General features: G+C 55.1%; 1 protein-coding gene across 37 annotated transcripts in view; it reads right to left on the bottom strand.

Annotated features, from left to right (window-relative positions):
• Window positions 1–23,481, bottom strand: part of RBFOX3 (RNA binding fox-1 homolog 3) — a 321,786-nt gene that overhangs the window by 62,156 nt on the left and 236,149 nt on the right. For 23 of the 37 annotated variants that reach the window (XM_042840926.2, XM_065562866.1, XM_065562870.1 and 20 more), the window contains one exon: window positions 19,993–20,471. The exons of the other annotated variants lie outside the window; for them this stretch is intronic. In XM_042840926.2, coding sequence (XP_042696860.1) covers window positions 19,993–20,010 — 18 coding nt within the window. In that variant the 5' untranslated portion in view covers window positions 20,011–20,471. The remainder of the gene's footprint in view (window positions 1–19,992; window positions 20,472–23,481) is intronic. 37 annotated transcript variants of the gene reach the window in all.

The following is a 23,481-nucleotide window of genomic DNA, read 5'->3' as shown; positions in this document are numbered from 1 at the left end:
GGCAAGACAGGAAGGCAGAGTGGGCCCTGGAGACTGAACTGCCCTCTGAGCTGCAGGGTCAAGCCATGGGATGGGGCTGGTCATGGATGAGCTTACCTGCCCTGTTGTCCTCCATTTTGAGGCTAGGCGCTCCTGGCCTCCAGGGCTCTCAATCCACACCACTTTCACCAGTGTAACATACACTCCCATTTACATGTACACACAGCTAGGTCCCTTCCCCAGCTTGGTTATGAGTTGGGAGCAGTAATCACGCAGAATATCAAACCACAGAAGACTCACGGAGCTGTGGAACTCTGAGGTCCCCTCTCTCCCAGCTGGTGCCTGTATTTGGCCTCTTGCAGAGATGTCTCCATTACAGGAAGGGACCCACAAGCCAACACTGCCCGGGACGCAGGTGGGTGAGTCCCCTCTGGCTCTAGGGCTATTCAGAATCCACGGATTCTGAAGGTGGGATCACACTCATCAATGGTCTATAAAGCTCAGTACTCACCTTTTCTCTCCGCTGTTCTCAGCGGCTCTAGTAACAGCAGCACGCAGGAACTGGGACGGGGAGGGAATGACAGACCCACCTGGGGAATAACTGCCACTTCAGCTACAATTGCCACAACACAGGTCTCCAGCAGAGGGCATAATCACTCCTAGGAGTTAGCTCCTTCGTTCGGCTTGGAAATGGTGGTGCGTGTTGGTGACAATTTACTAAGGCTACGGCTCCACTACAGCTTAGGTCAGTGTGACTAAGCCACCCCCTGAGCGACGTAAATCACACTGACCTGAGCGCTGGTGTGCACTGCGCTATGTCGGCAGGAAAGCTCCTCCCAACGACATGGCGGCCGTCGCTTGTTGGGGGTGGATCCATGAAGCCGAGGGAAGCGCTCTCTCCTGTTGGCTTAGAGCAGATCAGCCGCAATGTCTCTCGTGCAGCTCCAAGTTTGCACTGGGACTGCAGGAGCCTCCGAACACTGGGGCCAGATTGCAAATGGAACCTGGTCTCCAGAACTTCCCCGAGGGACCCTGCTCAGCTTTACGGAGCCTGCGCCGCAGCCCCAGTGGAAACCCGGAAAAAGGAAATCTCCCTGGAAGGGAAGCTTATTTATCTGTTTAATTAAGATGTGTTCACCAGGCGCCCAGATTCTGTTCCATCTGTCTCACTTACAGCCACGTCCCAGGAAAATTAAACAGAATAAATATCCGAAGAAGGAAAGCAAAGGGCACATGTGAGCTATGTGATCAAAGGCAGAAGTTGCACAAAGTTGCAATTCTAAGCACATCTTTCTTTCTGCCCTCTGGGGATGGGCGGCAATGCGCTCACATGCACAGGATGGGGCTGGCATTCTCTCCAATCAGCACTATTTCATTTCTTTATTTATTTTAAGTAAACTCTTGAGGTTCCTCAATTTTGTTTCCTGCAACAGGAAGATGGATTCCTCATGGGGAAAGAAGGAAACGCCTTCACTTGCCGATTCCACGCCTCAGCAAGCTGGCGCCCTTCAGGGAGAGTCACTTCCAAGCTGAAGAGGGACATTACGGGCTGACAGCACCGTAGTCCTTCGGGCTCCTAAAAGGCAGCTCTGCAGGCCCGCTGCACACTTGTGGCAGCCTAGATATTCAGGAGCTGAATTTTCACCATGAAAGTTCATTTACGAATTTTCTTTCTGCAACAATTGGCTCAAAGGCAGCAGAATTTTGCTGGCTTTTGATCCGGGTGCTGAAAGGCTTTGAGGTGCCCTTTGTGCTACTGAGAGTTTCATCATTGCCAGGGGAACACTCACCCTCCCACCCTTATCAAATATCCAGTCAGTGTTTCAGGTGCTAGCCTGGGACTTGGGAGACCTCTGCCACAGACTCCCCGTCCCATCTGTGTGGGCCTCAGTTCCCATCTATACTATGTAGAATCACAGAATCATAGGACTGGAAGGGACCTCGAGAGGTCATCTAGTCCAGTCCCCTGCTCTCCAGGCAGGACTAAGTACAACTCTACCTCGATATAACGCTGTCCTCAGGAGCCAAAAAATCTTACCGTGTTATAGGTGAAACCGCGTTATATCGAACTTGTTTTAATCCACCGGAGTGCGCAGCCCCCCCGCCCCCCGGAGCGCTGCTTTACCGCGTTATATCCAAATTCGTGTTATATCGGGTCGCGTTATATCGAAGTAGAGGTGTATTATCTACCATCCCTGACCGGTGTTTGTCTAACCTGCTCTTAAAGCTCCCCAGTGATGGAGATTCTACAACTTCCCTAGGCAATTTATTCCAGTGCTTAGCCACCCCGACAGTTAAGAAGTTTTTCCTAATGTCCAACCTAGACCTCCCTTGCTGCAGTTTAAGCCCATTGCTTCTTGTCCTATCCTCAGAGGTTAAGAGTAACAATTTTTCTCCCTCCTCCTTGTAACAAGGAACAAGTGCCCTGCTCTGCTGCACAGGGGGCTGAGGGACAAATACATTAAAGTTTGTGAGGCGCTCAGCTGCTGTGGTGGTGGTGGCCAGAAATGCACCTTGGACAGAACGGGGAGATGGAATGCACAGCAACAAATGTGATTAGGCTGCAAATGAAAGATTTCACCCAGCTCTCTCTATTGGACATTCTTACACACCCCGAAACAAGGGCACAAATTGCCGAAAGTCTCTACCCATGAGAGGCACAAAACGGAGTAGTTCAGGCTGGGAAGTCTGGGCCAAGCTACATGTGGACCCTGCACAGGATTAGCAGGGGGAGGGGTGGGGCAGGACTAAGGCGCATTGGCAGAGCTAACATGAGGCAGGAATAATCTGAAGTGATGGGCACTCAGTACTCAGAAGAAATCAAAACCCAAAGGAGGAATCTCCGAAAGTGAGACATGGGGATGGAGCAGGGGCGCTCCCATTAACTTCAGCCCCTGCAGCCTCCAGGCAGCAAAGCACATGCCTCTCCTACTCCAGGGCCCCGACAGTTACAGCATCCATGAATTACAAGCGCAGCAGTAGTTAGTCATAGATGTAAAGAAATTCAGTGAAGGCTGTCGAGGGGTCTGCACTCACCTCTGAGCTGCTCTGGAACAAGGGTAGCAGGAACAATGACACCACTCAGCCAGGGGTGAGGGGAAAGGTTTCTCAGCTCCCTTCGGGCTGGAGTCTGCTGCTCTCCCAACTCAGTGTGCTAACAAGAGCTTCTGGGACGGTAGGCCTGAGCCACAAGCCTGCTCCCCTGGGAAACAGCTGTGCAGCTGATGTTCCACAGGGAACAGGGGATGAGGAACCCTCTCTCAGTACGGGTACGTCTACACTGCAGTTAGAGGTGTGACTGCAGCTTGGGTAGGCAGACCCACCATAGCATTAGTCTAGCTGCTGTGGCTAAAAAGAGCAGTGAAAAGGTAATGGCACAGGCTGTACAAGCCCGTCCAGGACCCTGGGGACGTACTCACGCTGCTAGCCCAGACCAGGGTCTGCACGCCACACTTTTATTGCTCTCTCTACCTGTCCTAACGAGATTAAAGTTAGTGCGCGTATGCCTGCCTGAGCTGCAATCACACCTTCGACTGCAGCCTAGACAGTGCAGGTGGAGGGAGTACGAAGGCAGACCAGGGGATGGCACAGCAGGGCCCCCCTCAAATAACACACACAAATAAGCTCCCCACGGAAATGCAGGATGTCCTTACTCGCCCCAGTCCTAGTTCCCTTTGCTCTGCCCAAGTCTCCTTGGCAGTAGGGGTCTCCCTTGCTCTGCTGGCAAAACAATCCCTGCACCGACTAATCACTTTGGGAAATGATGTCTCTCTGCTGTTCTGCCCCGATCAGCACAATTGGGTGTAAGGTCTAATCAGATCCCAATGGTGCAGGGCGACACCGGACCAGGCAGCCAGACCTATCTTACAATGAGTTTAAACTCCAGGGATCAGAGCCTTCCAAGAGAAGCAAATACACCATCCTCCCGGATGAGCCCCAGAGAGCGCGTGAGAGCCGCAGAGCCCAGGCCCGTCCTGCTGGCAGTGGAGGACGTGTTGGTCGGGGTTGCTGGGCATGGTGCATTGGGAGACGCAGGTGCCCAGAGTTTAGGAACACAAGGAAACAAAGTGCTTGAGCCCCAGTTCCAGTGCAATCTGCTCACGCTGCTCTCTACCTGTGCCTGCTGCCCATCTGCAGGCCCCTCCTGAGGCCAGGGATCCCCATCTAATCAGGATAGATTGCTGATGTATTCCTTCGGCTCCAGCAGGCAGACACAGGGGTTAAACAGTAACAGCAATGGCAATGACAGCAGCGTCCTGAGGGAGGTAGTGCCTGGCCAGGCCAGCAGCAGGGGAGGCTTGGTTCTTCATACCTCTTCCCCGGGGGGGGCTATCGGTACCACCCCCACCCCCTCAGCCACAGGCTGCCCTAGTGCTGCTCAGTGGGCAGGCTGTAGGATCCATGGCTCCTGGTGTCAGGATTCTGCTCCAGGGAGCCTGTGGCTCTGACCCAGTCTGTAACTCAGGGACTCAGTGCTGGGCTTGGCTTTCGAGTGGAACAAACCTGAATCAGAGTGCAGTGTCCTCTGGGACCCTTCCTTATCTCTGCCAGATACTAGGCAGGGATGGGGGTGCTCCAAGGGGCAGGACCAGCTTTAGGACCTGCGGGACCCAAGTCCGCGGTCCAGGTCTTCGGCAGCGGGGGGTCCGCTCCGTGGTTTCCGTGGCACTGAAGGACACCCCGCCGCCGAAGACCCCGGAGTGCCCCCCCCCACCAAAGACCCCGGAGTGGCCCCCCGCTGCCGAAATGCTGCCAGAGTGGACCACTGCCGGGTGAGCCCAAGGCGCGGGGCCCTCTTAGGCACGGGGCTCGATTCCGGGGAATCGGCCTAAAGCTGGTCCTGCCAAGGGGCTCTTCCTTCCTGCAGTGAAGCCAGGATCCTGGCCCAGGAATTCAGCCTCTGCCCACACCCCTGTTTGTTCAGGCCTGGGCCGCTCAGCAATGCATTCCCACTTCCAGTAAATTACTGGGCATTAGCAGTTATCTGGGTTCAAACCCAGGCCTGGCACATTTCCAAACGCTCCCTTGGATTTCCATGGCTTTGGTCATTTCCCTCAACCCACCTAGGGACTTTGTCTAAGGCCTGGTCTATACTACCCGCCTGAATCGGCGGGTAGAAATCGACCTCTCGGGAATCGATTTATCGCGTCCCGTGGGGACGTGACAATCGATCCCCGAATCGGCGCTCTAACTCCACCAGCGGAGGTGGTAGTAAGCGCCGCCGACAAAAAGCGGCAGAAGTCGATTTTGCCGCCGTCTTCACAACGGGGTAAGTCGGCTGTAATACGTCGAATTCAGCTACGCTATTCACGTTGCTGAATTTGCGTATCTTAAACCGACTCCCCGCTGTAGTGTAGATGTACCCTAAGAAGCCCTACTCAGCCAAGAATCTATCTCCCCCCACCTTCCTGGAGGGTGCCTTAGGGTATGCACGGAACATGGAGACAAAGCAATAGGGCTTGTTTGCTATTGTCAACACCAGCTGCAAAGCTGTGCACCCAGCCTGCATGCCTGGCTGGGGAGATGGTGCTGCCCTGCTCACCGCTCATCTACCAGCTGGATGCTGGGATGGGGGAGGGGGAACAAAGAGAAAATCCATCCCACAATCAGGAAACCATGTGCTGCCCCCAAAAGTGAGGTAGTCGTGGTTCTGGAGATACACACCAGAGCCAGGCCGGGAACAGTAAGAACTGACTGGCTGCACGGTCAATGGGAGAAATGGAAGCATACTGCGAGAAATTCCCTCTTCCGCCTGGTACAGACACAGTCACTGGGAGAGCTCCATAACCCATACCCTGCCAGCCCTGGCACACCTCCTCTCCCTGCTGCAGAGCACCCCCCCCAATGGGGGTCTTGGATGGACTAGAGGGGGTGTGGGAGCTGAAATCTGGGACTGAGGGACACTGGGAAAACGGGCCGGGGCGGGGGGCATGAGGGCTACAGGTTAGGATGGAAGGTCATCGGCAGAACTGGGTGGGAAGTCCAGGACTGGCAAAGCAGGGGGCTGCAGGGGAGGAGGAAGGGACTTTGGCAGAGCTGTGTGGCTGGGCTCACGGCTGGAATAGCTGGGGGCTGCAGGCGAGGAAGTGACGTTGGCAGAGCTGTGTGTGGCTGGGCTCAGGGCTGGAATAGCTGGGGGCTGCAGGGGAGGAGGAAGGGACTTTGGCAGAGCTGTGTGTGTGGCTGGGCTCAGGGCTGTAATAGCTGGGGGCTGCAGGGGAGGAGGAAGGGACTTTGGCAGAGCTGTGTGTGTGGCTGGGCTCAGGGCTGGAATAGCTGGGGGCTGCAGGGGAGGAGGAAGGGACTTTGGCAGAGCTGTGTGTGTGGCTGGGCTCAGGGCTGGAATAGCTGGGGGCTGCAGGGGAGGAGGAAGGGACTTTGGCAGAGCTGTGTGTGTGGCTGGGCTCAGGGCTGGAATAGCTGGGGGCTGCAGGGGAGGAGGAAGGGACTTTGGCAGAGCTGTGTGTGGCTGGGCTCACGGCTGGAATAGCTGGGGGCTGCAGGGGAGGAGGAAGGGACTTTGGCAGAGCTGTGTGTGGCTGGGCTCAGGGCTGGAATAGCTGGGGGCTGCAGGGCAGCATTACGTAGCAGTGGAAAAGCCTGGGGAGGCTGAATCTTGTATAGCATCCGTCTACACTGCGAGGCTCCAGCTAGTGCTATCAGGGTTTCCCCTGTGCTAAGCACTATGTCTACAGACTCAATGTGGGGAATGGATCTAGTATGTCCCTCCCGAATACCTGTGAGAACAGGCTCCATGAGGCTTGGGTGAAGCCAGTTCTGGGCCCACCTTGCCATTTGCTGGCACCCCCCTTCGGCAGGAGGGCACGCTCTGCCGGGACAGCGGCACCACTGTGTTCCACGCTCTCTGAAAGTGTCTCCTGGAGAATGACCCTCAGGAGACAGAGCTTCAGCTGGGGAAGAGAGGAGAAATGCCTGCAGCTAGGAGCTGTAATTTCTCTGGCTGGGTCTAGCCTGAAGCCTGCGGGAAAGCCCACTGATGCACATGGCATTGTGAAAAGGAAATCAACGGTGCATGCATTGGAACAACCCAGCGCGGGCGCTGTATTGCCAGCAGTGGGACAGGTGTACCTTCTGCTTTCTGAGTGAGACAGAGATGGAGCCGGAGGTGCTTAGCTCTAGGCAACATGTCCAGCAGATGCAAGCTGAACTTTCCATTACAGCAGGCTTACTCCAGGGGCTTTTGTTCTGTTGGAAACACTGGAGGAAAAGGCGACTATTGCAGGGGAATGTGTCTGTTCTCATGGGTCCACTACCACTGCCCTTACAGCCTGCCGTGGTAACAGGCTCTCTGTGCTACCTGGCACCTTTCATCCCAGTGCTTCCCCAAATAACAAAGAGGAGCAGCAGTCTGACAGAGAAATCCAGAGGCAATGAGAATGTTTAAGCAGGGATGGAGAATCACCGAGACAGGAAAAAGGGAGAATGTGGAACACATCCCGGGAGCTGCAGAGGAGATGGCTCTTGCACCCACAGTGGCCAATTTTTGGTTTTGGGGGAAGGGGGTTGCATTCTAGTAAAGTGCCTGAGTAGAGGAATATTTGGATGGTGGGGAGAGGGAAGGGATGAAAGCGACATGGTGTCTTGAGACACTGAGCCTTTCAAAGCTGCTGGATAGGGGGCGAAGTGTGGGATTCTGCATTCCCTGTTGTGCATGATGCCCCTGTCTCCGCAGGAGCAGGACCATCCTTCCACTCAGAGCCAGGCCCCCTTTGCTTCCGATCAAGACTCATCCCTGTTCCCTTCCTTCCTTCCTCTGTGCCTGTGGCTCCCAGCGGCTGAGCAAGCCACTGGCACTCTCCAGCCAACTCTAGAAATACCCAGAAGATTTTACTAACATTCACAGGCAACTTTTCTGCTGCTTCCCTGCATTCCGGCCCACTCACTCCTGCTGACCCAGATATCGGCATCCAGCTGCAGGTTCCCCCTTTGCCTCTGGCCCCTCCTCCCGATGCCTGCTTCATTCAGTGAGGTCACAGTCCAATATCAGTGTCACCACGTGGAAGTAGCAGTGATGTTACCAGCACTGGATTGTGACCTCATGGAATGAGCAGAAAGGAAGCGCCTGCAGTCTGCTGCAAACATCTGGGGCTGGGGCAGCAGCTGCAGCAGGAGAGAGGGGAGCAGGAACGCAGGGAAAGCACATGAAAGTTTAATGGGAACCAGCGAAAATACCATCACGTTTACAGTGGCTTGTACATTGCAAGGGAGCTTTTGGAGATATTTCCCTCTCCTGAACTGGCTTGGGGTTTGGGGATATTCTGACTGGAAACAGAAACACACACACACACCCACAGAATACGGCAGAGCTGCCAGTGCTCTGTCACAGACAAAGATACATTTAAAGGGACTCATCCAATGTCTCAAGACACATGTAAAGCTGAGCCTGGAAGATTCTTTAGTTTTGCAAACCTGCCCCTGCCAACTCACCTTCACCTTATTCAGAGAAGCCAGGGCACATGCAGTATCTCAGGGCCTGTCTACATGTGAAACTAATCCGCAATAAGAGCATCCACACATGGAGTTGATCAGAAACAGTTAATGAAGAGCAGCTATTCTGGAATTGCTCCACGTGGAGAGTAGCCCTTGAGAGCTAGGTCTAGGCAGGAACACTTGGAACTGGAGAGATTTCTTTGCTGGGCCATGGGGGGTTGGTTTTACTAGGGAGCATATGCCTACAAAATCTAGGCACTAACAACTATCCTAGCAGTGTGGCCACAGTGGCCTAGGCAGTGGATCCGGCTGGCTGAGTACGTGCCAGGGGCTTGGGTGGGATTCTACTCGGGCACCTCGCCTGAGCTGCCACACGGGTTGCTGCAGCCACACTGCTGGTTTTAGGGAGCTAAGACCATGTGTTTCTCTACCCACGTTGGGAACCACACCATTCGGCTACTGTGTAGACAAACCCTGTGTGACCCAGTAAAGGAGTAAGAGGTGCCCCAGACAGTTGTGTCAGGAAGCAGCCATCAACAACTCGGATTTGTCGGTATTCAGTTTGTAAAGCAAACCTCTATCTTGTGGCGAGGACCAATTCCCCACTCCATCCCCCAGGGGCTCTGAAGGATATGGGGTACAGTTAGAAACCTTATTAAATTAAATGCACGAATGGTGCTGCTTGCTAAAGCCAGATGCTAGTCAGGCAAGGTTCTTCACACAGTTCTGCCCCTCAATCCTGACCGGCAGCTCCCCTGCTATGTCGGGCCTGCCCTGCCCTCCTCCAAAGACCTTTGATTCTGGGGAGCTGGATCAAAATCTTGAAATTTGTCATTTCCATGAACTTGCTTTTATTTTCTTTTGATATATTAAACACAAGCCTCTCAGATCTTTCCCAGCATAATGGCTACTTTGCTGGGACCCCACAGAGATTCACACACTGGGGCAATCCAAAGGAGAGAAAAAATAACTCTCTCTCTCCCCCATTATCACAAAGCTAGGGGCGAGGATGCATTTCAGACAGATGCTCTGGCTGCTTCTTGGTGCTCCCAGTCTCAAACCATTCAACAGTTTTTCAGGGCCAACTACACACAATCCAGGGCATCAGAGAAAGGGGTGATGGGCTGCAAGGATTCATGCTCTCTCTCCACGAAGGGGCAGGTGTCTAGCTCTGTGTGGCCAGACCCAGAAGAGTTTTAGGGACCCTTCACTGGGATGTCTGAGTGGGCAAGGGGCAATTAGCACAGTTCTTCCCCCTCCTCTGAGTCTATGGCAGCTGCCCCCTCTGCATAGAACCACCAAAAGCAAGTCAATGTTTATGCTACAGTAAAAGTCTTACTGACATGCGCAGCCAAAATGCCCTGACTTCTGCTGGTACAAATGCAAAATAAATACAGGTACATGGGAGGTCTAGGTTGGACATTAGGAAAAAGTTCCTAACTGTCAGGGTGGTTAAGAACTGGAATAAATTGCCTAGGGAGGTTGTGGAATCTCCATCTCTGGAGATATTTAAGAGTAGGTTAGATAAATGTCTATCAGGGATGGTCTAGACGGTATTTGGTCCTGCCATGCGGGCAGGGGACTGGACTCGATGACCTCTCGAGGTCCCTTCCAGTCCTAGAATCTATGAATCTATGCAGGTTAGTGCTAAAAATTCCCATTAGTACCCAGTGGGCACAGCACTTGCACCTGCTCTGCCCTGGGCACTCTACAGGCACTGCCCCAGCACCAACTTTGCCCTTGCAATCCATCCCTGCTCCCATTCCAGGCCCAGCACCAGGGTCCAGACAACCTAGGGGCACAACACCTGCTATGCTAGGGGAACTGGGCACAGCACTCCCACACTGAAAAGTAAGAGGGGACTGCCTGTGCCCAAGGCCTTTTGTGAAACTCTGGAGAGCAGTCTCCATGAATTTTCCCTCCATGCCTGTTACCTAAACACTGTGCAGCCCATGCCTCTCACCCAAAGAGCCCCTTGGTGCAGAGAGAAGGAAGCAGCCCCTGTCCCAATCCAGTGTATGCCCTCTGAGTTTCTGACAGCTGCCGAGGGAGTTCGTCTTGCACTGCAGCCGTCCCAAATGGGGATTTCCCATGGCGGTGGGCAGCGAAGGTTTTCTATCGGGAGGGAAGGCCCATTTAGCAGCGTAGGCTTGGGCCTCTAAGGGAGTTTTCTCCCAAAGTGCGATCCTGGGCTAATGCCGAAACCCTCACAAAGAATCCAACGTTAAACACATTGTGAGGCCAACTGATCCTGGGATGTATCTTCTGGTCCACCAAAGAATGTCATGTGAGGTCACACTGCTTGGTACCAAGGTTGTGAAACGCATGCACAGACACCAAGGATGGAGTTACACATGTATACAGGGAATATGTCCCAAAGGCTGCGTCCAGGCAGAGGTGACAAACAGGTTTTCTGTCAGACAAAACATGTTTATTCACCCATCTCTGTCAGCATGTAAATTAAGACAACATCAGGTAAATCCCATTTAAATACGAAGTGAAGGGGAGGAGTGTGAAATCGAAAGGGAGGCAGCGCACCAGAGAATAAGCCATGGGGGGAGGGTATCCTGAATCTGGGTACAGACAATGGACTTTGGGAGATATAAGGAGAAGGCAAGGAAGACACCACTTTACCCTGCACCTAGGAAGTAATGGGGCAGTATGACTGCATTCATAAAAAGAGGATCACAACCAGCATGGTTGAAACACTGCAAAGGACACATGGGTGAGACAAACTTCTTTAGACAGGAGGCTAGCTTGTTAAGTTCAGTCTCTAGGAAGTATATCAGAATTTCGGTTTACATGTAACTTTTTGTTTCCATTCTCCTTACTCACGATCTCTTGAATCTTTGATAATAAACGTATTCTTGTGGTCACTATAACTCTAGCTCAGTGCTATGGTGGTAAGCCAAGTGCTGATCCTGACTTGAACCGTACAAGCTGGTGTGTACCCTGTTCCCTAGGGGACAGCAGGCCAGGTAGTTCTGTCAGGGTTCAGTGGAGATGGGGCTGGGGAATGCTTCAAGGGGGCGCAGGACGGGGTGCCCCTATTGTTAACCTGCAAGGAAAAGTAAGGGATGGCAATGCCCAGAGGAAGTTGTTTGGGCGGCTGACAGGCTGGTGCCATCAGGAAGCTGACACCCAGCTAAGCACAAGCAGAGGAGGCCGAGGGGTAACAAGATGACTCCCAGTCCTGGGTACCCCAAGAACCATCATAGGGTTCAAAACCCTAAAATGTTAACCTGGGCTGCCATCCACACCCTGCCCCACTGCAACAGGGTCTGCACTCTCTGCCAGATCCTCATCACCCAAAACAGCCGTGCACAGCAGCAAACCACCCCCACCCCGCAGGAAACAGCCATGTGCTTTCACCCTCTTGCCTTGGGATAATTAAGTTTTCAGTCTTCCAGCATGGGAACCAATAATCCCAAACAGCCAAAGGCAAGGGCAGAGATCAGAAACAGGAGACTCGTGGAATCCAAGATACCCACCTGCCAACACAAGCAGCTAATATGCAGATAGATAACTGCTCTCTCCTTCTAACGCATCAACAGCCACAAAACCACCAGCCTCTGCCCCCCTTCACAGCAAGCCTCCCATCCCAGAGAATGCCTCTCTTCCACCAACACCTGCTCCTCCAGCCAGAGAGCCCTGCTGGGGGTTTCAGCCCTTTGTGCTAGCCCTGGCTGCGGGGGGAATTCTGTCTCCACAGCCCTTTTGGCCCCTGCCTGACTGCCCTGACGACCAAGTTGGGGACATCTCTGGTAGGATATGGGCTGGAAACCCAACAGCTGAGCTGGGCTGGAGAGAGGCTAGCAGCCGCCAAGATACGAGAGGTGCTCACTCCATATCCAGACCCAGCAATGTAGTCACTTTGTAATAAGGAAGTGACTCTCCCAAATGCAACGTGTCACGGGGGAAGGGATTTGGGGCTTCTCCTGTGTGGAGTGTCCAATAGTGAGGAAGGAACCTGGGCCATGAGAGGGAAGCCAGCCCCCAACTCATGCTGCTGCGGGCTCAGGAGACAGCAGAGCAATCAAGTCTCTTCAGAGCCCATTATTCTGCAGGGGAAGGGGGGGGGGGTGCATGTGTCAAAAAACCTACATGCCCTGTAACAGGCCAGGACCTACTGAAAATTCACCACCTTCATCCCACCAATTGTGGCTAGGAATATATGCCACATTCTCACCACAGAATGAGAATCCCCAGTTGCCCCCACTGAGGCCCCAAGAGCCAGGAGCTAGTGAAGAGGAGATGCTGCATGTGAATCACATGGGCCAAAACCAGGAGGCAATGAGACTCTCTTGGCCCTAGCCCTGGGCTCCTGGCCTCTGCAGAGTGGGTGCTGGATACTCAGGATCTCACCCAATTTACACTTTTAATTAAGTAGAGCAGGCATGGCCCTGCCCTGGTGCCAGCGAGAATCCCTGGCTTTTCTCCTTCAATCAATACAATCCTTCCTGAAGCCCCTTCATTCAACACAATATTTATAGGAAATGACAATTCGACACCGTGGATTTAATGAGATTGAACACACAGGCAGTGGAACCAGGACAGAACCGATGCTCGGGAATGACTCCGTCTCCCAGCGCCAGGGGAGCAGCACAGGGCAGGGCCTTCCACAGGTGAACAGCTGCAGTGTCACAAGGAGCAGTTCCCCAAGCCAGGGCTCTGACCCCTCCCTCTCTGGTTCCCCTCTGCCTGGGCTCCAATCTCAGACTCTGCAGCAGTTGTTCTCAACCAGGAGTACAAATACCCTTGGGGATACGCACAGGTCTTCCGAGGGTCCATCAACTCATCCAGATATTTGCCTAATTTTACAACAGGCTACATAAAAAGCACTAGCAAAGTCAGTACAAACTAAAATTTCATACGGAGAACGAATTGTTTATACTGCTCTATATACTATACACTGAAATGTAAGTACAATATTTATGTTCCAATTGATTGATTTTATAACTATATGGTACAAAGGAGAAAGTCAGCAATTTGTCAGTAATAGTGTGCTCTGACACTTTTGTATTTTGATGTCTGATTTTGTAAGCAAGTAGTTTTTAAGTGAGGTGTAACTTGGGGGTAGGCAAGACAACTCAGCCTCCTGAAAGGGGTACAGTCGTCTGAAAGGTTGAGAGCCGCTGCTCTGCAGTATTTCCTACTGGGAAAAGCCAAGACACCGCCGATGAAATGTCAATGGAGAAGCCACAGATGTGATGGTGAGAAAGTTCAGAGCATCTTTCTGATGGCCCAACAGGGTGTGTGAATGCGCTGGTCACTGGGGCAGATCACTCTCTCCTTCCCCCACCAGCCCTTCGCCACGGAGCTAAGCATGCAGATAATGAAGCAACTCAGCAGTGCACAGTGCCTTCCCATCTGCCAGAGGCATCAGCAGGCCCTTCCCGGGCAGCTTAAGGAAATCCAAAGTGCCTCAGCAACACCAGCCCTTGGTTTCAGTATTATGCCTGACAACCACCCCCTGGGAGAAGATGGGAAGGGGCTCCGGAGCTCGTGGAGCTCAGTAAAGGGGTGGACTTGACACCACCATACACCAGCATCACCCAGGCATGGCTTCTCCCTTGAAAAAGCTGCTGCACTGTGCTCACGTCTCCTCCCACGCAGCACTGGCTCTCCCACCGGCAGATTCCATCTGGGGATCAGCACTACAGGAAACCTTCCGCAGAGCGACAATCTGGTAACTAGTTCTAGTAAACCCCAGGATCCTTCTGCAAGTTCTCTGCTGATGGGGGGCGTTCGGTGAAGAGGTCAGGCAGCAGATGGCAAAACAGAGGGCTCAGGGGGTTGGGACTGGACTATGGAACGTGTCACTCCTTGGCTGTCTGTTCAAACCCATCCCTGCTGGGCAGCGGCCAAACCTCGAGAGTCACTTGGTGCCCACATTGCAAACCCACCGTCATAACTGGCAGTCTGAGCAGAGTGCATGGGCCATGGAGTCTGCACTCTCTCTGACCCAGAGATGGGCTCCCAGGGGAGGTGGAGCTGTCCCTACTGCACTCTATGCCTCTTCCCTCCCCTTGTCACTTGTCTAGCGGTGGCCCCCTCTCTGCGTCTCCTCACAATCTCCCTACACCCAGCATCAGAGCTTTCTTGTCTGCAGCTCCCTGTCCCTCTCACCCCGGCAGCTTTTCATCACCAGCCCAAAGCTCAGCTGAAGGCATCGCTGCTCTCTCTGCGCTGAGGACTGGGGAGTTTGTATGAAAGTGGCGACACAAACAAAAGCACGTGACAAAGGTTCCTGGCAATAAACACCTGACTCGAGTTTTTCTGGGGAGTTTCTGGACTGATTCTTTTTCAGACTTTAAGGCAGATAATTCCCCTGGTTCTGGGCAAGACGCCATGGGCCTTCCTCTATGGCCATGCACCTTGTGAACTTCATTGACATCAGCCCCAAGGGAGGTAAAACGCCACTGAACCAGAATGGTGGCATTTTCCATCCACTCCACACACTTTGCACTGGGTGAATGACGGGTAAGGGTAAGGGAGAAGTTGGCCCTAACAGCCAATTTTCAGAAATGGTGAGTCTCCACAACTCCGCCCTGCTGGAGTGCTGTGAGTGCTCAGCCTCTCTGAAATACAGGCCTCTGGGGTCTCAACTTGGGCTCCAAGAAACGAAGGTTCCCAAAATCAGGGGCAATTTTGGAAATTTTAGGCCTGAGTGTTTTCGCATGAGACTCAGTTATCACCCAAAAGCCAGGATGGGGGGAAAGGGCTGCTGAGTCAGCGGGAGAGTGAAAAGGGGGCTGGCACATCCCTGTGTGTGTGAGATGATGCCAGTCACATGGCTTAGCCCAGGCAGGAAAGCCAATCAGGACAGAAGACAGGTGGCATGTGAGCGCATGGAAACACGAGGCAGGAGGTGCTCCAAAAGGCGACACTAAATCCTCATTATAAGGCTTTTTAAATGCACAGACAGGATATTAGCGTTTAAAGAGCTTCTAGGACTCCAGGGCAAACTTTAAAAATCATAATATTTATAGAAACCCTCCTTTCATTCGCCCCCCACGCTCTTTATTTCTCCTGCAATCACTGCTAATTTGAAGGCGTTTTGCTTTGGCATCCCAGCCTGTTGTGGTGTCAATTACTGAGCTGCCCGCTGGTAGCTGCCACTGCAGAATTTCCCTGCAGCGCTGCCAACAGTGACCACAACGCCAGCCGCAGGAGGAAACCAAACCCCTACACTGTGGAGACTGAGAAACTCCTGCCGTGGGCACGACACTCAAGCTATTACCTCATTGCCCTTGGGAGCTGAGAGTCCTTCTGCACAGCCTGGGGAGACCAATTCTCCTCCTAGGAGCCGAGGCCCATCTCTCCCCAGACTCTCTGGCAGAGCCAGCAGCAGGGCCGGCTCTAACTTTTTTGCTGCCCCAAGTGGCAAAAAAAAGCGCCGCCCCGCCTAGCCCCCTCCGCCGAGCGCCACCGGAACCCCCCCCGAGCGCCGCGCTCTGCGCCACCCCCCGCCAAGCACCGCCAGAATCCCTCCCTGAGCGCCGCGCCCCGCGCCGCCCCCCGCCAAGCGCCGCACCGCCGGATCCCCCCCCCGGAGCGCCACCCCTCCGCCAAGCGCCGCCAGAACCCCTCCCTGAGCGCCGCGCCCCGCGCCGCCCCCCCGCCAAGCGCCGCGCCACCGGATCCCCCCCCGGAGCGCCACGCCCTGCGCCACCCCCCCGCCAAGCGCCGCCAGAACCCCTCCCTGAGCGCCGCGCCCCGCGCCGCCCCCCCGCCGAGCGCTGTGCCGCCGGAGCACCCCCCACCGAGCGCCGTGCCGCCAGAGCGCCCCCTCCTCCCCCCCGCGGAATGCCGCGCCGCGCTGCCCTCCTCCACCCCAAGATTGGCCGCCCCAAGCATGTGCTTGGTTGCCTGGTGCCTGGAGCCAGCCGTGGCCAGCAGAGAGCTGCCTGTGCTGTGCTAGGTGTTACTGGGAGAACAGAGATCCCCGAGCAGGGAGAAAGAACTGTTTCCTGGTTAGAGTTGGGGGTTAGGAGTCAGGAGAGCCAAAGCGCTACGCCCTGAGCCCCGCTCCACAGCCCTGGGGCTGCACACAGGGCTCTGCAAAACTCTACCTGGGGCCTATGGAGTTGCTGCACAGACACCCACTGCAACCCTGCCCTGTATCCATGTGGTTTTCTCCCCTAGCTGCACCAAATCTCATCCTAAATCAAGGCCCCTTTACCCCAACCCAGCTAACCCACAGCTTCCCCTTCAGAAACACATTCTCCAAATGCACTATGCCCCTCCTCAGACAGCCGCACTCAGGAACCTCCCATCCCAGCTGTGGCCTCCTGGCCTTGACTGAGTGTCAGTCAGGCGTTTGGAGCAGAGACATGAGTGAGTGCTGGGAATCCCCCGAGTCCTGTGCAGAATTTAAACCCTGACAGAAAGGGGCTCCTGGCCCTCCGAAAGGGGCTGCACGAAGACTTCAGAAAGCAAAGCACCTTCAGACCAAAAGCTGCTTCCCTGAGAAAGCCTAAATTCACACTAGCCCCCTCTCTCCCGAGCGCCTTTCCTCCACCTCCTCCCTTCAGCTGCCCTAGTGCCCTCTCCATAATTCTGGAAGCCTGCAGAATGGAGTGGGGAACCCCAATCTACAGACTGCTTCCAAATGGAGTGAGCCCCTGCTGACCTACCTCATTGAGGGGCTGTGGGTCTCGTTTCTTTCTGGGGCTGTGAAAGCAAAAAAGTCGCTGGAAAACACCACAAATGTCTGCTGAACGCTTACCCTGGGCCAGAGTCCAGAGCAGAGATGGGCACCCCCTTCACTAGCCACTCAGGAGAGCCCCAGAGCACTAGAGCAAGGCAGTGGGGAGAGCCCCAGAGCTGCCTGGCCTCTGGACACGGGCAGGTTTAGCTGCTGTATTTTGCAAACACTGGCCGGACTGGTTTAGGACCAGACCCAAACTGAAAGAGACAAGGACTTTGCCATAACCGCCTCTCCAAGCTTCCCCAGGAAGACAGACTCAGAGGCAGGGCAATAACTGGGGAGACTGCTAAGAGAGGGCTTCTAGAGTAGCATTCTCTGGAGCAGGTTCTGCTCAGTTACGCAGGTGCTTGCCCTGCACAGTCACAGAGACCATTTGTATCTATTATCCCATCTCCCCCTTGCTGTGCCATGTGTCACAGTCTCTCGCTGCCGTTCTTTTCTTTTCTCCTCTCTGTTATGTTCTTTCAATCATGTCTTCGCATTTTCCTTACACTCGCTCCCTAAACAGCACCTGAGCCCAGTAACGAGAGTCTGCATGGAATGTCAGCCCACGAGGGCACGCCTGACTTTGAGCTGGGGTGAGCCCGGCTCCCGGAGACATCTCTGTGCTAGCTCAATGGAACTGGTGAGCCAAAGCCAGGAGGCAGCCATGGCAGCACAAGTATGGGAGAGGCAGCCGCCCTGAGTCCGTAGCTGTCAAAGAGCCTAGGCCTCAGGGTGGCTGGCTGTCCTGCCCCTTGCGCCACTGCACCTACGGTTTTCGTCGAGCTCGTGCAAATACGTCTCCTCGAGCTGGGACTCGCCCTCAGCTTGATGTGCAGACCCCCCATTCACAGGGGTGAGATTAAAAGAATCTGCCCCCTACTACTTAAAAGGGCTTAAATCATCCTGGAGAACAGGTGCCCTGGCTCACTGCAGCCCAGAGAGATCAGGATTGGCACAAAGGGTGACAGCACCCAGAGCATGGCCAGTGAGCCTGTTCCCAATGCCACCACTATGCAGAGCAGTGCACTGGGACCCTGGCTGAGCTAAATACCCTTTGCAGAGCCCTCGGGCTGGGATGCTGGCGCTTCTAAAAATAATAAGATGGGGAGTGGGGGTGGGAAGGAAGCACTAGCCATAGCCAATTATACCATGTGAAATAAGCAGGAAGTTACGCCCAGAGAGCCAAGAACCCCCTGCCCTCCGCCACCTGACAGCCCTATCGCATGGGAAATCTGAGCGGCAGACTCAGGGCAAGTCTACACTACAGCGCTACACTGGCGCAGCTGCATCGCTGCTGTAGCACGTCTGGTGAAGACGCGCTATGTCGACGGGAGAGCGCTCTCCTGTCAGCATAATTGCTCGACCTTGGTGAGAAGTGGAAGCTGTGTCAGCAGGAGAGTGTTTCCTGCCAACATAGCGCCATTGTGGACAGTGCAAAACGTGCGTTGCTCGGGGGGCAGCTTTTTCACACCCCTGAGTGATGTAAGTTAGATCGACTTAGGCCGTAGTGTAGACCTGCCCTGAAAGAGGGAGAAGCCAGTGTAAAAAGCCAGGTGACACCCCACTGAGCTCCCAGAGACCCCACACCCTCAGGTAAGTGCATGGCATTCCTGGAGAAGGGTGGTCCTGGCAGACCACAAGAATGCTGTCTGCTGCTCTTGTCTCAAGCCCATTTGCTTCTTCATCTTGTCACTTCATTCTCTCCTGAATCTGGCTAGACTGCCCTGGCTTTAACCTCTGGCTGTCTGGCCTTGAAGCTCCCAGTGACGGTGCTTACAGGTCAGTTCACATGCCCTTTCAATACCTGCTCCCTTCTGTTCACATGCCCCTCCTTTGTGCTCTATTGGACAAGCTACATTTAAAGTCACTTGTCCAAGGTACTGAGGACAAGGCCTTGTCCACGTCCCTGCAGCTGCTCGCTGGGCTACTGCCTGAATACCACGGACTCATAACTGAGAGGCCTCTTTCCTTATTTCCAGCAGGACTTGCTGCAAGTCAATCTGAGCTGTTTGAAAGGAGCATAGGAAACTCAGATGTGCTGGGTACAGAGACGAAGGAGGAATTTCCCAGCGCCAGGCCGAATGAGCAGTAGCAGATGCCCCTTTCTCCACGACACTCCCACCTTGGGCCACGTTCTCTAGGGTTCCACCCCTGGGTAAGTGCTTCTGGCATTTCACGTACAGCACAAGCCTCTTCTGGGCAAAGCAAACCAAACAACAAAGCAACTTCTCTTGAGCAGCCAAAGATTTTCTGCTTCTGCTAACTGTCCTCCACTCCTCTTCCAGAGAGTGATGTGAGGGGAGATTGGGTGGATCAGGTGCAGAAAGATTTCCTAGTGGAGGGAATATGCCACTGAGCAGGACCTCCTGCTCCCTGGCCTGTCACCTGGTGATCTGCTGAGAGCTCTCTAGAGAACAGCTCTGAGTCTAAGAGCCCCTAGGGCTGTGCTATAGAAATCTCCCAGTGAGCCTGGGGCTCAGAGAGGGCAGATGCAGGAAGAGGCAGAACTTTGGGTCAGGGTTTGTCCAGAAAGCTTTCCTAGCAGGGAGTAGGGAGGGGTCACCATGCCTTTCACTAGTTGAATTCAATCCAGGAAGCCCTGCCCTGCCCTGCTCAAGTTGCCCTTTCTGGGAGGGGGAAGACAGCACCCATCTCCTTGCTCCTGGGGGCCTGTCTCCAGCAGGCAAACACCTGATCCCCTCTGGCTGTATGGAAGCCAGGAAGCAGAGAGATCTCTGCTGGAAGAAGAAAGCGTCTCCCTGGCAGGCAGCAGAGCTCCAGAAGCTGGAAGCAAGCACACTGTAAAACAAACCAGCCCCCAGCCCCCAGCCAAGAAAGGGGAAAATCCTGTGTTTGGTACCTACCCAGAAATACATCATCATGTCGGCAGCGGGGATGCGCAGCACCAGAGAGGAGCAATCGGGTGAGCTGGCCTAGCAGCGCAATGAGAGGGTGTGGGGTTCCCCTTCCGCTCCCCGTGCAGCTGGCTGAGGCGCCCCGCACTGTGCTCCCTCGCAGTCTCTGTCCCCGGGATTTCTCTGGGCTTTGTGCTGGTGGGTGGCTTGGCAGCAGTGCCCTATCGGCTCGGGTCCCTCGCCGGCACAGCGCGGTCACTCGCCACAGGCCGCCATGCACGTCAGAGCTGGCCATCAGTGTCCATCGTGCTGGTGCTCAGCTGCTCGTGGTGCGAGGGTCGGAGAAAGGATTCCAACTTGGGAAGGGAAAAGGAGCGAGCCCCCAGATCCCAAGCACGAGTCACAGAGAGAGGAAGGGTGGGGGTGAGGGGAGCTGATTCGATATTAAAAACAGGGGGAGGGACCAAAAATAAATCCTCTTGGGTGTCCTTAGGAGAAAAAGGAAGAGAGAAAAAGCGAGCGAGGCTGGACCTGTTCCTCCTGCGGAGGTAGAGTACAGCTGGCTGGGAGTGCAGGGGCTGCTGGACTCAGGCTGGGAGCGCGAGGCCAATCAGAGGCGAGGAGCCAGGCTGAAGGACTGGGGGCCAAGTTGCCAGGTTTGTTGTGGGGGGCTGGATGGGCTGGCGGGGAAGGGAGGGGAACGTGTGGCGGGGAGAGCGAGAGTGTGCATGGCAGAGCTGGGAGTGTGGGCTCCTGCTCTGACACTCTGTGTAACGGATGTCCTGCCTCAGCATTTTTCAAGCTACCCTGTCAATAAGGGAATCGGCTGCTCTCACAATTAACCTGCGAGGTGCCAGCCAACTCTGACTGCGCTTGCTCCCTGGCAGGAGTGATTTTTCCTTTCCTTTTCCTCTCCTGTTCCTGGGTCAGGCTCAGCCAGCATCCATGGCTGACAGCCTGAGCTAGGCCCAGCTCCTGGCTTCTCATGGGCCAGGATGGACTAGTGGCTGCCCCACCCCTGGCCAAGGGAGAGGTCATTGCAGGAGCCCCCCGCCCCCCCATGCTCACGGCTACGGCCTCAGTCACTTCTGCACAAACCCCTTTCTCCGAGGCTGCTTAGGGAGTAAAAGTTCTTGGAATGATTATTATTGTCTGGCTTAGGGTAGCACCTCGAGGCCCCCTTGTGCTGGGCGCTGCAGACATTGAGCGAGTCCTTGTTCCGAAGCGCTTCAACCTAACTAGACCAGAGAGATGTGGGGCAGGAGGCAGGAAGAAAAAGCAGGAGCAGCCTTGGTAGAGCCTGATCCCGGAGGCTGGCGGCACCTGAAATTAGTGAGCCTAAGGAAGGGAAGGGGCAACCCTTGAACAATGCTTTACTCTGTGATCTTAAACAGCAATAACGCCCCTGGGCAAACCGACGGGCTGAGTTCAAAGGGCTGCCCACGGCTACAGAGTCCAAGGCAGAGCTGGGAACCCATGCAAAGCATTCACCTGCCCCGGGCCGGTGCTGTGGGCAGCCCAGCCCTGCCGCTCGGACTCCGTCACTGCGCCTGCTCGCTCATTCACCTGCCCCGGGACGGTGCTGTGGGCAGCCCAGTCCTGCCGCTCGGACTCTGTCACTGCGCCTGCTCGCTCATTCACCTGTCCCGGGCCGGTGCTGTGGGCAGCCCAGCCCTGCCGCTCGGACTCTGTCACTGCGCCTGCTCGCTCATTCACCTGCCCCGGGCCGGTGCTGTGGGCAGCCCAGCCCTGCCGCTCGGACTCCGTCACTGCGCCTGCTCGCTCATTCACCTGCCCCGGGCCGGTGCTGTGGGCAGCCCAGCCCTGCCGCTCGGACTCCGTCACTGCGCCTGCTCGCTCATTCACCTGTCCCGGGCCGGTGCTGTGGGCAGCCCAGCCCTGCTGCTTGGCCAGTTCTAAGTCCAGGCAATGGCTACAGCTCAGTGACTTATGAGGGACAGGCACTGGTTAGGCTGGGGGCAGTGCAGTGGCAAAGGGATGGGTTGGCTCTGGCCAGAGGGATGCAAACAAATGGATCAGGTGGAAGCACATCAGTTCTCCTTCTGGATGGCTCTAGGGACATTCTGACGGGCTGAGGGACAGGACGACTGGGAGCCTCCAGCTGCATCGGGGGCTTGACAAGGTCCCTGTGTGTTAGCTTTTCATATTGCATGGGGCTCTTGTAGGATAGGCCAGGGAAGGGCAGAATCACGACATTCTAGCTCTGCTGCCAAGGGGCTATTACAATGCTGTGCTGCTTTGCCCACTGACCATGCCTGCAAGCCCCCCTCCAAGCCAGAGCTGGGGCCTGGATCCCCAGGAATGCCCTGCTGCTCCAATGAGAGGCTCTGGGGAGTTACCACATGGCTGCCTGAGCCCTGCTGCTGCCCTGCAAGTTCCCTGTTTCTCTGGAGGAGGCTGGCCTTGGGGACAAATCCCTGCTATGGCTCATGTGCCGTCCCGCAGCGGGAAGGAGCAGAATCCTCAGGGCAAGATAAACAGTCCCTGCACAGAGCAGGCCCTGAGCAGTCTCCAGCCGAGGCGACGGGTGCAGCAGCTCTGTCAGACACTAAATCTCCCCTCCTCCGAGGGACCCGCTGGGCCGCGGAGAGAGGGGACCGTGCGCGCTGAGCCACACACAAGAGCAAGCAGATAAATAAGAGCAAGGCAAGGCGCAGGCGTGCGAGGGCTGGAAGATAGTTCTGTGGGGCCTGGCTGGCGCTGACATCCCCCCCCCCCAGCACATAATCACATTCAAAGCAGAGCTGGTGTGAGGCAGTTCTCCTCCAGCACAGCAATAAAAGAAAACAACACGCTTAATAATTCAGCACCAGGAGAGGGTGATCACCACGGCAGGCAGGGGAAGAGAACCCAGGCTTTCACTCACTCCTACCTTGGTGTCCAAGGCCTCCCCCGCTTCCCCCTAGAGCCCTGCAAGCACAGCCCCACCCCTCACCTCGGGGAGCGAGTCCCAACTGCTGCTCCCCCCCGCAGAAATTGAGGAGGGTCGGGTGGTGAAGACCTGGGGTGGGTCAAGGGGAAACTGGGTGCAACGTCCAGCTCTGCCCCAGGGTGAGTTCCTTCCCCATCTGTAAGAGGGGGCCAGTAACCCTTCCCTGCCACAGGGACACAAGGCTAAAGCCCTCAGTGTCTGTGAGAGGGGCTATAGGACAGCCTAGAAATAAACCTCTCTCCCCTTAACAAGACTCCCCAGGTCAGAAAAGGGAACCCGTGCGGGAGAGGGAGATTTTGTGCTGTCCTGCTGGGGAGAAGAGGCTAGGATACCGGCAGGTCACTGTTTCGCTGTGTGTGTTTTTCTTCTCCTAGCTATTCCATGGCCAGCATTACCAGCAGGGATTCCCCTTCCTCCCTTCCCGGCTAAGCTGTGTGATGTTGAACAGGGAGGTGGCTGGCTCTCAGTGAGCATTAGAAGGGATCCCTGGGTATGACTCTACATCACTTTGGGACCCTTTGACACAAATCACCATAATAAACTTG

Source organism: Chrysemys picta, chromosome 12 (assembly GCF_011386835.1).
Source record: "Chrysemys picta bellii isolate R12L10 chromosome 12, ASM1138683v2, whole genome shotgun sequence".
Taxonomy (NCBI): Eukaryota; Metazoa; Chordata; order Testudines; family Emydidae; genus Chrysemys; species Chrysemys picta.
This window is presented reverse-complemented; position numbering and strand designations above follow the sequence as displayed.